This window comes from Urocitellus parryii, chromosome 4, assembly GCF_045843805.1.
Source record: "Urocitellus parryii isolate mUroPar1 chromosome 4, mUroPar1.hap1, whole genome shotgun sequence".
Classification (NCBI taxonomy): Eukaryota; Metazoa; Chordata; class Mammalia; order Rodentia; family Sciuridae; genus Urocitellus; species Urocitellus parryii.
The window spans coordinates 187,912,427-187,925,333 of record NC_135534.1 but is presented as its reverse complement, the minus strand read 5'-3'; the positions used below and the strand labels follow the sequence as shown (position 1 = coordinate 187,925,333).

Sequence of the window (12,907 nt, the reverse complement as noted above, 5' to 3'; positions counted from 1 at the left end):
TGCATCTCAAACCAGAAGCAGAGGGAGGGGACCGACAGCGTCAGGCCTGTTCCTTTAATAACAGCCCTCTTGAGAAAGCTACCAAAGGGGTCTCATAAGAAAGACCTCACACTCCCAGTGATCTAGGGACCTCTGGCCAGACCCCACCTTCCAAGATTCCACCGACTCCCAGCAGCGCCACCTGGGGGCCAACCCCTCAATCGCAGTGGAGCCCCCGGGGACACACACTGTATTCAAAGCATAGCAAACTTACATGCAGAAAAATGTCCGAATCACGAATGTGATGGATTTTCAGAGTGAGAACAGGAGCGTGTTAGCATGCGCACCTAGACCGGCTGTGGAAAGCACCAGAAGGCTCCTTGGGAGCACTTTGGCACTCTGAGCAGAGGGACTGCCACTCTGCCTTGGATCCGCCTTGGTTGGTTTTGCCTGTTTAACTTTATGTAAGTGTAGTGACACGTGACCTGTTGCAGCCATCTTCTGTTATCCAAGGTAACATTCGAGAAATTCTTTTCTCGTCGTCGATGGCAGCGGTAGTGCATGTCTGTCGCTCGCTTTCTGGTAGTACCCGGTATGACCACCAGACCGCAGTTGGTGGGTTCTATGGTGGATGGCCATTTAGGTCTTTTTCAGTGGGAGAGAGGCATTTTTCAGTGTGGGACTGCTATGGAGATTCTCGCATGTATCTTTTTGTGAATAAATGTACATTTTTCTGTTGGGAACGGACCAGGTCTGGGATTGTCTTGTCACAGAATGTGCCTATGTTCAGTGTGGTAGATATTGCCCAGCAGTTTCTTGAAGCAGTTGCTGTGATGGATGTTCCCGTCAGCAGTGCGTGAGCGACACCCCCCACCCCTCCACAGCCTCCTAGGAGGTCATGTGACCTGCAGGCTCTGGGCAGGTGTGTGGAACTATGGCTTTGTGGTTTCATTTTGCATTTCTTTCACAAATCATGTGGTTGAAAGCCTGATTATGTTTTCTTCCCATTTTCTAGTGTTTTTTTTTTTTCCCCTTACTGAGTTGTAGAACACTTCATGCAGTCTTTATAAATCTGTATGTTGCAGTTATCTTCTCCTCTGGGTAGTCTTTTTGGTCTTCTAAGTGTGGCCTTTTAATAAGCAGAAGTCTTTCATTTTAATACGATCCAATTTATCAGTAAACCTGTTCATGTTTTAAATCATATTTAGGGCATACTTACTTCTGTAAAACCTGAGGGTAGACTACACAAAAACGTAAGACAGCAAAGCCTAAATAAGAAATCTAAAGCCTGGGAAGTTAGAAGAAATTAGAAGAAGAAATAGACCTGTGAGATAATAAGACAGACAAATAAGCCATGTAATTCTACAAAGCAGGTTATAATTGAGCAGTCCATTTTGCTTGATCAATGCAAGTGGAAACCTGGTTTGTGTACACTTTTCTTTACCTGTGAGTTTCTCAGATAAGATTGTATCCCCCAAAAAAAGAAGTTTGAAAACCACCAAAGAGAATAGAAACATTACCTGTGAAATGATACCTCAACAATGTGAACTGTAAGAGAATCACCCACGTCAGCGTAGACCAAAGTGTACACTTCTGAGGCGAGCTTCAGAAAATCACATTTGTCTTCCTCCCAGAAAGACTCTCGAGAGAGTTGAACAATAAAATTCTCCAAGTCGGCATAAAGAAAAAAGAGGAAGAAAAAAAAAATAAGCCAACAGTTGTGAAGGGCCTGGGAAGGCTAAGGTGTTCACAGGTAGCTGGTAATTTGCACATGAACTCACTGACGGTGTGTTTCACCTTACAGGTTACTCAACGATAGTTATGACCTCCCGGTTACGCGCGTTGGGTGGAAGAATTAATAACATACGCACCTCCGAGTTACCCAAAGAGAAAGCTCGATCGGAAGTCGTCTGCAGCATCCGCTTTTTAGATGGCTTGGTCCAGACCTTTAAGGTTAACGTAAGTTCTCCACCTTTGCTTTCAATGCATTAGTGCTCCAAGGAAATGGTTCTCATCGCTCAACTTACAAAATGAAGAAAAAGATGATTTTAAGATGAAAGTTGAGATGTCCGGTCTGGTCTCTTGAGACTGGACTGGAAATACTCCTGGAGCCGTATCCCATGCCTCGCCGTTGCCCTCTCCTTTGTGACATGACCCGTAGGGGTCTTGGCTGCTGCTGGTCCTGTGAAGTCCCCGCCGACCTCCTGAAGCAGAGCTGGTTCTGAACAGTGGTGCCCTGCGGGTGCCTCCTGGGATCCCACGTCACGCTGCAGTTTTAAAACATGGTTATAATCATTAGATTACGTGTCACCTACTAAACTGTGGGCTCCTGGAGGACAGGGAGGGTGTCCTGGCTGGCACCGGGCTGGGTACACAGCAGGTGATCGTTAAATGTGTGAATGGGTGGGTCCTAAGATGGGCAGCAGGAGTCCTGGAGATCCTGGCTTTTCCCACTTAGCCCTTGGCAGAGCCAGGGTTGGGAACAGGCCTCCAGGCCAGCAGCTGTCAAATGTGGGGACCGTAGCAGCCCCCGCTGGCCATCCACTCTGGTCACTGCCTACGGTGACCTTTGCCTCTCTCCCATCTTCTGGCCAGCCCTAAAGGGGTCAACCCCAACCTTGAACCTCAGAAGGCCTAGTAGGTGAGGAAAGGTGTGAAACAGAGACACACAGGAGAACAGTCTGGGGACCCAGAGCCCCTGCAGCTCCCACCCACCCACAAGCTTGCCTCCTGGTGACCCCAGGGGCCGGGACCTTGGTGCAGGGAAGAGGAGAGGAGCCTAACAGCATCATGGGTGCTCTGTCTTCTCCCGGACTGGGAAAGGACCACCACCAGGAGCTGGGCCCTGGGCATCTGCCCAGGAGAGGACGAGACTCAGGTCATGGGCTTTTGATCTCTTGACCACAGAATGGAGGTGGTCAGCGGAGACTGATGTCCTCCGGGCCCTAGCTGCTTCCTCAGCTCCCAGACCTCCAGCTCTTCCCTAGGGTCCAGGAACCATTCCTTTGAGGGTGGGAAATATTTTTGTAGCAAGAAAGGAAAAATCCAGCAGGGGACTTCAGTTGTCTCCAAAGTCTGATTAGGGGGCTCACATAAACCCCTGCGACCTGGTGGTTGTTGTTTTGGGGCTGGGGATCAACCCAGGGCCTCATGTGGGCTGGGCAAGCCTCTGCCGTCCCCCTGGGAGGGGTTTGTGAAGCCCCTCTCGCAATCTCCTCATAGGCTGATGCTTTAGGCCCTTTTGGCAGGGTCTGGCACATTTCCTCCAGAAAGCAGCTACTTTGGTTCTTATGTAGAGTTTCCTTTTCAATAATATGAAGCCCTGAGAAGGTCACGGGTATTGTGTCTGGATGCTGCAAGGTGACCGTGTAATATGTGTCTGACTTCCTTGTTAAAATCTGTTTGTGTTGGGGGTATTCCTCTTCCATATGGCTTCTTCCTGATCCGACGGTGAATGTTCACTAGTAGGTTACTCATTTATCCATTCAGCAAGTGTTTGCTGAGCCCTAACTCTGGGCCAGCCTTTGTTCTGGCTACTGAGAAAATCATAGTGAGCAAAATAGAGCACAGTCACTGCCTCTTGAAGTTTACAGCCCAGTGGGAGGAGATGGGTGGGACTGTCAGTTTTTAGACATGATTGGGGGGGCCTCACTGGTAAGATGAATGTGATTGTCTGGAGGAAGCACATTCCAGGAAGAAGGAATAGCAGTGCAAAGGCCCTGAGGCTCCTGAGGCCCATGTAGTGAGATTGTGGAACAGTATAGACGCCAGTGTGTCTAGAGTGGAATAAGCAGAGAGTAGCAGGAGGTAAGGTCAGAGGGAGAACGGGGGTGAGAATGCAGTGGGGGCTCATGGAGAGCCTCTCAATCCTTCTGGGAGTGCCAGCTTTCACACTGTGTAGCTTTGGACAGAGACTTGACACGATCTGGCTCAGGTGTCACTTGTGAGGCCATGTGGGCAGTAGCCAGGGAAGGAAAGGGCTGAGGGACTGTGGACAGTCTCCGGAGAGATGCTGATGAGGGGGCAGAGCGAGCTTGTGGAGGTGGCTGAGTGGAATCCATGTCTGGAAACACTTTGAAGAGGGAGCCAATAGGATTTGCTGAGAGCCGGGATCTGGGGTGTGAAAGGCTGAGAGAGCCTCAAGGTGACGCCAAGGGTTTTGGCCTGAACAGCCTGGCAGCACAGAGTTGGAGTTTATAGAGATGGGAAGGCTGTGGGAAGGGCAGGTTTGGGGTTGGAAATGACCAGTTGGGTTGTGGACATGTGAAGTTTGAGGGGCCAATTATCCGTCTCCATAGAAACGTGGAGATGAGGATAGAGGCACCCGTCGGGCTGGGGTCATAAATGCGGGTTTTCACCAAGGTGGAGGCAGTGGGTCAAGCCATGAAGCTGGGTGAGACCACCTGAGACGTGAGTGGGAAGAAGACAGGGCTGAGGCCTGAGGTTTAAAGGGGGTAGAGGTGGCAGAGGAGGCTGAGGGGGACCATCAGGGGAGGCAGGAGAGACCACGCAGCAGTGTCTGAGGAACTCGGGTATAAATGCATTGTGGGAAGGAGACCAGCCCTGTGACGAGCGGGCAAGGCCAGGGCCTGCCTGGGGCGCTAGCCGTGGGTCTCAGAAGGGGCCCAGAAGCTCTCGGTGGTCACATCATTGTTCTCCTGCTGCCACCACCTGGAGCTTGCCGTGGCCTGGTCCAGAGCTGACGTGGCGGAGCCCGAGGGCCTGGCTGCGGATCAGAATGTCCCTCGCATTGTGTGGGAGGCCGACTTAGCATGTGACCAGGTTTGCTTCCTCTCCTGATCGGTGTGGCCCTGTCGGTCACCCCATGATCTGGTTGCTTTAAGTAACCGAAAACGGTAGCCCTGATCTTGAGGATAGAGAAAACGCAAATGTGTCTTCATGCATGGGCGTGCCTTCCCGCGGCCCCGTGGGTGGAGCTACGCTCGCCTGTTCCTTTGAGATATGACCCCTGGCCCTGTTTAGGATAGAGTGTTCCACAGAAACGCCCTTTGTGTATCCCCTTCTCTTGCTCTGCCCTTGGGTGTGGCCTTCCTAGATGTCATTCAGCCTGCTGACAGCAGACTTCATGAAGCTAGACTCAGCCCCCTGAAACCTGACCCCCTGCCTCATTTGAATGGCTTCTCCTCAATAAAAGGGGTCAGCACATGGGCTCTCTCTCTTTCTGCGGACCCTTAAGGTCAGAGGAGCCATCACAGAACCCCCAAAGAAAAAGGTATTTCTGTCTCTCGTGCGGTTATTTCGTGCAGCCCAGTTCCCCTGGAGTGACCCTGGGTGTTTAGTCGCGTGGAACTCGACAGGTGGCGTCCCTGGGTGGGCAGGTGTGTTCCTGCCCGTGGGATGGCCGCGCAGTCTCCCCCGACTCTAGCCTGGACTGCTGTGCTAGGAGCGTCCCCGGGGAAGCTGGCTGGATGTGAGCCATTCCCACCCCAGCCAGGAGCCCGGGGGGGCCGCTGGCAGTGAGCCAGGGCAGAAGAGGTGACCTCTTGTGTGGTGGGGACAGGCCAGTCCTTATTAGAAATGTGTCTTTAATTCTATTTCAATTTCTTTCGAGAGTTGGGTGAATCATACGTAATTGATCCCCGTGTGCTGGAATCATGCACTGGAGGTGTGGTGCGGGGAGCACTTGAGCCCTGGTGTCAGTGAGACCCGAGTCGGGGTGATGGTGCAGGGCGCGGAGCCCCTCGGTGCCTCTGCTGCTCCCTGGTGAAGGGGCTGCTGATGGCTGTTTTGCAAAATTACCACAAATATTGGAGGTCAGATGTGAAAAGTGCACGTGGTATTATATCTGCTGCTTGTAGACTTCCAGTAAGTCACAGCTGTTAGCAATACGTAGTAAATGTAATATGAAGTCATATTTAAGTAATGAATAGCAAGGGGAGCAGATAGCTCTTTGATGCACTGACTTTTTAAGTCTCGTTGTCCCAAATGTGGGACGCCTATTAAAACTTAAACTGAATAACAAGTATACCACTTAGGGTGACTTTTGAAATAAATACCATGTTTTTATTTATTTTTTCAATTTTTTTCCTTTTCTACAAGTCATAAAACCCAGGGTTTTACACGTGCTAGGCAAGTGACCCACCACTGAGCGGCATCCCTAGCACTGTTTTATATTTTATTTTGTGGCAGGGTCTTACTTAGTTGCCCAGGCTGACCTTGAACTTGTGATCCCCCTACCTCAGCCTCCCAAGTAACTGGGATTACTGTAACTGGTGTGTGCCATTGTGCCCAGCTGATACTGCTTTTAGAGTTCTGTTCCTCTGAGAAAAGTAATAGGTGAATGACAACAGTGTTTGAAAAAATGTCTCTACCTGTTTGTATATGTTTCATGTACATATGTAAGGGCATTGAAGCCCTCGATAATGATTTTCAACCCACTTTAATGAGCCTGTGTCAGTTTTGTGGAAATATCCTCACAGTTGTAAACTCGGGGATGGGATTAGGGTTAGGAGAGCCCCCTACAGCTTGGAGGGCCAGTGTCTCAGGACTTGGGATGTGGGGCCTGATCCTCCTTCCCGCACCCATCCAGATTCTCATGGGGTGGGCGAAGCCCTGGTTGGACGAGAGGGCAGGAGGGGCCAGAGGTGTGTTGGGAGATGGTGTATCTTGAGTTCCCCTTGCTGAACAGATCCTGTGAGGCTGCAGGAAGGGCCTGACTGTTATGGAATTCTCCTGGTCCCGGTCACCGCGACCTATTTCCAAGTCCATTATCTGTTGTCAGGCACTCAGAAGAAGAGCTGCTCCTGCCGCGTCTGTGCCCTGTCCATTTCTGACTCACGTTGTCCCCATATTAAATGTTTTGGTTCAAAGGATTCCTGAGAAACCTGCCTGTTAAAATAGAATTTGTGATTTCCTGAACATGCCCGGCTATTTTTGCAGCCACGCCCCACCCCACCTGCCCTTCTACCGTGCCTTTGCTGTGCCTGGCCACCCAGCCATCAGCCTTAAGTGCCTGCACACCTAGAAGTGTGTGTCGTCCTCGGCCCTGTCATCCTTGCAAACCCAGATATCAGGGGTTGCTTCTGCTTGTCCCCAGGGGAGTTGACCATTTGTACCGTCGTCCCCTTGGGTTCAACGTACTCAGCGGGACTTAATAATCCATGTTACAGCCACTGCTTCCACGGCCAGCAGGAGAGAGACGCTGACCCTGGCTCTGTCCCGTGCTCACACGCGCCTTTCTGTAAACACCGTGTGGTGAAGCGGTGCTGTCCCACTGTGGAGTGAAGCGTGGCTGAACATCCTGCCGGCTCCTCAGCGAGGCAGATAATCCCACAGGGCGACACAGGCCAGCTCACTCTGAGGGTATTTCCAATGGCATTCAAGTATTTTTAGCAGCTGGTCAAGAGTTTTCCTCCCCTGGGTCCCTACAGGGGCAGGAGCCACTGGCGTCCCAAGGAGCCAGCAGAAGCTGACCCTGGATTTGTGTTCTTGGCGGGTGATGCTTGGTCAGGTCACGGTGAGGTTGCTGTGGTCATAGTGTGTGGGTTTTCTGGTTCGGATCCCCCCCCCCCCCACTGAAGCCTCAGCTGGGGGGAAGGAGAGCTCAGAAAGCCAGCTCATACCGTCTCACATGGAATTTACCTAGTATGGTCTCAGCCCTCCTCCCGAATGCGCTGTGCAGCCTTGTCACTTGGAATTTGAGGTCACTTTTGTTACTGTGGGAAGTGCACGTGTGTCAAGTCTCTGGCTGTATCCGCTCCCTTCAGTGGGCAGTGGAGAGGCTGTCACCACCAGTTCTTAACTTGCTTTCAGATTTTTCCCATTCTATTTTTATTTATTTATTTGTTTATTTATTTTCCCCCTAGAAACAAGACACTGGCCAGTCGCTGCTGGACATGGCATACACCCACCTGGGCGTGACTGAAAAGGAGTATTTTGGTTTGCAGCATGGCGGCGACTCAGTGGACTCCCCCGTAAGTGCCAGCCTGTAACATGTGCTGAGCTCCTGCCCAGGTTGGTTTTATAGCTTGTGTTTTCTTACCAACAGAGATGGCTTGAGTCAAGCAAACCCATCAGGAAGCAGTTGAAAGGTTGGTGTGATCTTTTCTTTTCAGTCCAACATTTGGTGTGTGGGGACTTGTTTCTTCCAGTCAGCAGGATGCCTGTCACACCTGCTACCCAGATGCCAGGGGACTCGGGAGACAGGGGTGAGCTGCCTGCTCCCCATCCAGCTTCTGAGTTAGCGGACGTGCTCGCAGATCAGCCTCAGGGTGCTCAGCTAGCTGTGGGCGAGGAGGGGACAGACCAGAGTAGGTATCTCAGGGGAAGAAGGAAGGCCTTTCTCAGCCCAGGGTGAGAGCCGGGTGGGAAAGACAGACACGTACCAACTCTTTTATGTTCCACCATCATGGTGACAGTTCCTGGAAGCTGAGCCCTGGGTAGATAATGTCTCAGACGTAAAAGATCAGTCCTTTCACAACATGGCGTTCCCACCACGAATGGCTCCCCGTGCTGTAGGTCAGCTCCCAGGTAGCTCCCAGCCACGCCTCACCCACACTGCCTGGATCTATTCTTAGCCTGGTTTTCCACCATACTGTCATGTTCCCATCAGAGCCCCTCAGACCCCAGACAGACCTGGCCAGTGTGCAGTGCCTTCCCTCAATCTGTTCCCTCCCCTGAGAATGGATGCCTCTGTCCTGTGCCTAACTCCTGCTCTGTGTCAAGGCTTCCAGACCCCATCTCCTCCTACCAGAAGCCATGACCTCTCTGTCTTCCCTTCCTGTTGCACTGCCTGCTTTGCGGCTGCACACTCTCGCCCTCGTCTCATGGTCTTGTGCCCTCGGCTTCCTCTCAGAACCATGGTTTCTTGAGGGTTGGATCCTTGCTGCATTCCTCTCTGCATTGCTCCTGGTGCCTGACAGACAGGAGGTAGCCAGCGAGTGGCTGCGGGGTAGCGGGCAGGTTAACAAGTGTACAGACACATAACGCCCTCTCCGCCTGCCCCAGGCCTCAGGTGGGAAGAGCAGACAGTAGTCATGGCTCTGACCCTAAGGCTGCCCTCTCCTGGAACCACCTCAGAGTTCTTCCCTCCTGTGATCGTGACCTTAGTGTTCAGGAGCACCCAAGGGAGCCAGGCCACTGTTTGAATTCATGGGAATGAGCACACACGAGGCAGGACACAGGCTGTCATGGGTTTTCTCACTAACTCATTCTTGAGCAAGCAGACTGCGGTAAGGCACTGGGCAAAGTGGTGGAAGTCCAGCCCAAAGCAGATTTGGACCCCATCCCCAAGTATCTCACAGCCAGGTGTGGAAAGAGACAAGAGGAGAAAGAGTTCTGTGATGTACTAAGCTAGGAGGCCTTGGGTGTGCAGAGGAGGACGAGAAAGTCAAAGCAACCAGGCCCAAGACAACAAAAGTGCCCAGCTGCAGAATGGGGACCAGGAGGGGTGGAAGAGCGTCCCAGGGCAGGGGAGGACTTTGTTGTCCCCTGACTGCTCATGGTCAGCCTGCACACAGCTGCAGCACCACCCACTGGCTCCCAGGCACATGTGCAGAGGTGCACTCAGGGCACATCTACCATCAGGGATTGAACACCAGCAAACAGTGAAGATAGATGGTCCTAAAGAGAGGGGAAGGTGGAACCTAGGATGAACCAAGGTAGAAGGAGGCGAGCCACCGACCAGCGAGGGGAGCAGGCTCGGGAAGGACTTGACTTAAGAGCAAACAGTGCTGAGCACAGAGACGGGACCCTAGCAGAGCATGTTCACCAAGTGCAGAGGGAAGGCGAAGTTGACAAGATGTTGGGATCTTAGCAACACCGTCTTATCTTCTGTTGCCATGTCGATCAGAAGCAATGGACTAATTTTATCCACACAAGTGAACTGACTGGTGTTGATGCACAGTCGTATTTGAGTATGTGCTTTGTGTCATACTCAATACGTATTAATCATTTTAATCCACGTTGCATTGAAAGCATGAAATGTTTTCCAGTATAAAAATGACTTTGAAATGTGGAATAGCAGTCACAAAACTCAGTGCTCCAATTCTGGGTTTCTTACTAGCTGTGTGACCTAAGGCAAGTCACATTTCTAAGCCGGTTGGCTTATCTGTAAAGTGGGGTCATCTATCAGTAGCAGCTTAGCCTACTCACAGTCATAACGGTGTTTACATTCTGGAATGTACATGAAAATGTTTCATCGCTGTATTAATGTAAGCTAGTACTTTGTGAATTGACTTAAAGATCTTAAGAATTCCTGGTAGAGATAACGGAGTGCATTGTGTGAACACAGCCTAAGTTAAACGGGATTGACGTTAGCACTGCTACAGCCTCTGCTGCCTCAGTGTTCAGCCTCTGTGTTGTGTGAAGGCTTCATGTTTTGTAGACTTGGGAGTTTTCTGAAACAGTTAATTTATGCACTCCTTATTGGAAATTAGTCCTCTTATAATGGAAAAACTATGGTTGAGCTTAAAACTGTGGTTGAGTTTATGGGAAGAGTAGTAACTTGTATGCATTGACTTTTTTTAAAGGGGGAATCTAATGTGTTTTTGAAAAATGTTGTAGGAGGTTTCCCCTGTACCCTGCATTTTCGAGTAAGATTTTTTATACCTGATCCCAACACACTGCAGCAAGAACAAACCAGGTAATAACATTTTCTTAAAGTCTTCTACTTAGTGTATAAAATGTATTCTTCATTTTATGGTAACGGTCAGACGACTTCATTTGGGTATAATTGCACCATCAATTATGATTGCAATTAGAGTTTGGGATACATATATTGAAATTTTGATTGGTGAATTAGTTTTCCACTGTGGGCCTCTTCCTCTCACCTGCTTTGGTGCCATTTCCAGCACACTGCTTCCCCTCCTCCCTCCCCCTCCTCCCTCCCCCTCCTCCCTCCCCCTCCTCCCTCCCCCTCCTCCCTCCCCCTCCTCCCTCCCCCTCCCCCTCTGTGGCCTCTCATCAGTGGACAATGGAAAGCCTGTCCACTGATGCATGCTGGGTTTCGGAGACAAATGTGTAGAACAATTGTCCACAGGTCACATAGCACAATATCTCTGAAGAACAGGAATCCAGGCCCTGGAGGATGACAAGACACTGCTGTAATCAGATGTTTTGATCAGGTCCCAGTTTGCAGGGGCTGGGAGGGGAACAGGCTAGATTTAGCCTGTCTGTCACTGAACCAGCAGGTGCAGGAAGCTTGGGAACCAGATAAGGAGGAGGCCTTGGTGGAAGCTGTTTACCCCCCAGGGCTGGAGTCTGTGCTGGCTCTGGTGGTGCTGGCAGGTGGGATTTCTGGGTGGGGAACAGGGCATTTAGAATGGGGGTGGGCAGCCTGGAAAGCTGCTGCTGTCAGAGCGTGGGCTGTGCCAACACTCCACCCCACCCTGCTCCGTGGCAGCATCAGCCCCTTTATTACCCATCCATTTACTGTTCTTAGGGAGAAAAACTGCTTCAGGAGGAAAAGGCTCACGGTGGCCACGAGACCATCCCACCGAGGTGGCACTGGCTGAGGGCAGTCTCATTTCCCTTTCTTCATTTCCTTTTAACATTTTATTTTTTTAGTTGTAGATGGACACAATACCTTTATTTAATTTATTTATTATTTTTTATGTGGTGCTGAGGATCGAACCCCGTGCCTCATATATGCTAGGCGAGCGCTCTCCGCTGAGCCACAACCCCAGCCCCATTTTCTTTTTAATGGCCATCACACAATCACATTTTAGCTTTTAATAGGTTTACTGGATAAGTGTCAGTCTATTACTCTCTTGCCTCTTTGTGTACCCCTTCCCTCCACAGTAGCAGACACTGGGAATTTGGTTCTTTGCTGTTCTGTTAAATTTTAAGCCTGTGTACAGGGCGGGGTTCAGTGTGACTCCCTGGGTCATGGCGAGGAAGTGTACCCTGCTTGGGGTCCTCCTTCCACAGCTCTCACCCTGGCCAACCTGCTGAGGCAGAGCCACTCAGCTCATAAGCTGATGAACACAACACTGGTGACACTGTCTATGAGAAGTGTTCCACACGACCCTACCAAGGCCTCCCCAGACCAATCCTAAACAACAGATTTTGTTTGAGGGATACTTTACAATGAGATGAAGAGTTGGGTCTAAGGACATGTACCTATAGTTCCAGCCAATGGGAGGCTGAAGCAGGAGGATCACTTGGGTTTAGGAATTACAGACCAGCTGGGGCAATATAGTGAGGTCCCAGCTAAAAAAAAAAAGACATGAATAATCATGTGTGTGTACATATGTGTGTGGGGGCTATATGTCATTTACTCTGTGTGTCATAGGTGTGTGATTACGTTTATGTCTACACGCAGGTATGCATAATCCCATTGTGTACATTTCCTGTGTCGAGTGTTGTAATGCAGTACCCACACATACGGATTGCTGAAGTAAAAGTTCTACAAAACCAATTCAAAGGGCTGGGGATATAGTTCAGTTGGTAGAGTGTTTGCCTCCCATGCACAAGGCCCTGGATTTAATCCCCAGCACCACACACACACACACACAAATTCAAAATACATTTGACCCACTAAATTGGGTTTACCATAAGCTGATGGGCTCTGGTCCCAGGTGTGGACAGTTCTGCCCAAACTGGTGATTCTCACTATCTCCTTGTCTTCTCCCTGTGGTGCTGGGGCCCCAGATTTGTGGCACCTGCTGGCATGGTAGAATTCTCCAGTGATAGAAGCAGAGGGCAGGATCTCCAGGGCTGGCTGACCCAGGAGTACCTCTCCAGGACCCTCGTGGTCGTTGGCTGTTCACCTGTGACCCTGTGGGAAAGAAGCTTGCTGCTCTCCTGGGTCTGAGAGGCTACCTGCTGAGCACTCCCATCTCTGGAGGGGCAGGTGTTTGGGTGGAGAGAAGGCTCAGGGAGAAGTGAAGCTGCTGTCAGCTCCCCCGGGAGGAGTTGTAGAAAGAGGGAAGTTGGATGTGCTGGTCAGGAGTTATGGCCCGGTGCG

At 50.7% G+C, this 12,907-nt stretch overlaps 1 protein-coding gene across 2 annotated transcripts in view; it reads left to right on the top strand.

Annotated features, from left to right (window-relative positions):
• Positions 1-1,785: 1,785 nt before the first annotated feature.
• Ptpn3 (protein tyrosine phosphatase non-receptor type 3) overlaps positions 1,786-12,907 on the top strand; it is a 76,651-nt gene continuing 65,529 nt past the window's right edge. For both annotated transcript variants that reach the window (XM_026391169.2, XM_026391168.2), the window contains exons 1-4: positions 1,786-1,938; positions 7,806-7,913; positions 7,988-8,030; positions 10,504-10,582. In XM_026391169.2, the coding sequence (XP_026246954.2) occupies positions 1,801-1,938; positions 7,806-7,913; positions 7,988-8,030; positions 10,504-10,582 (368 nt within the window). In that variant the 5' untranslated portion in view covers positions 1,786-1,800. The remainder of the gene's footprint in view (positions 1,939-7,805; positions 7,914-7,987; positions 8,031-10,503; positions 10,583-12,907) is intronic.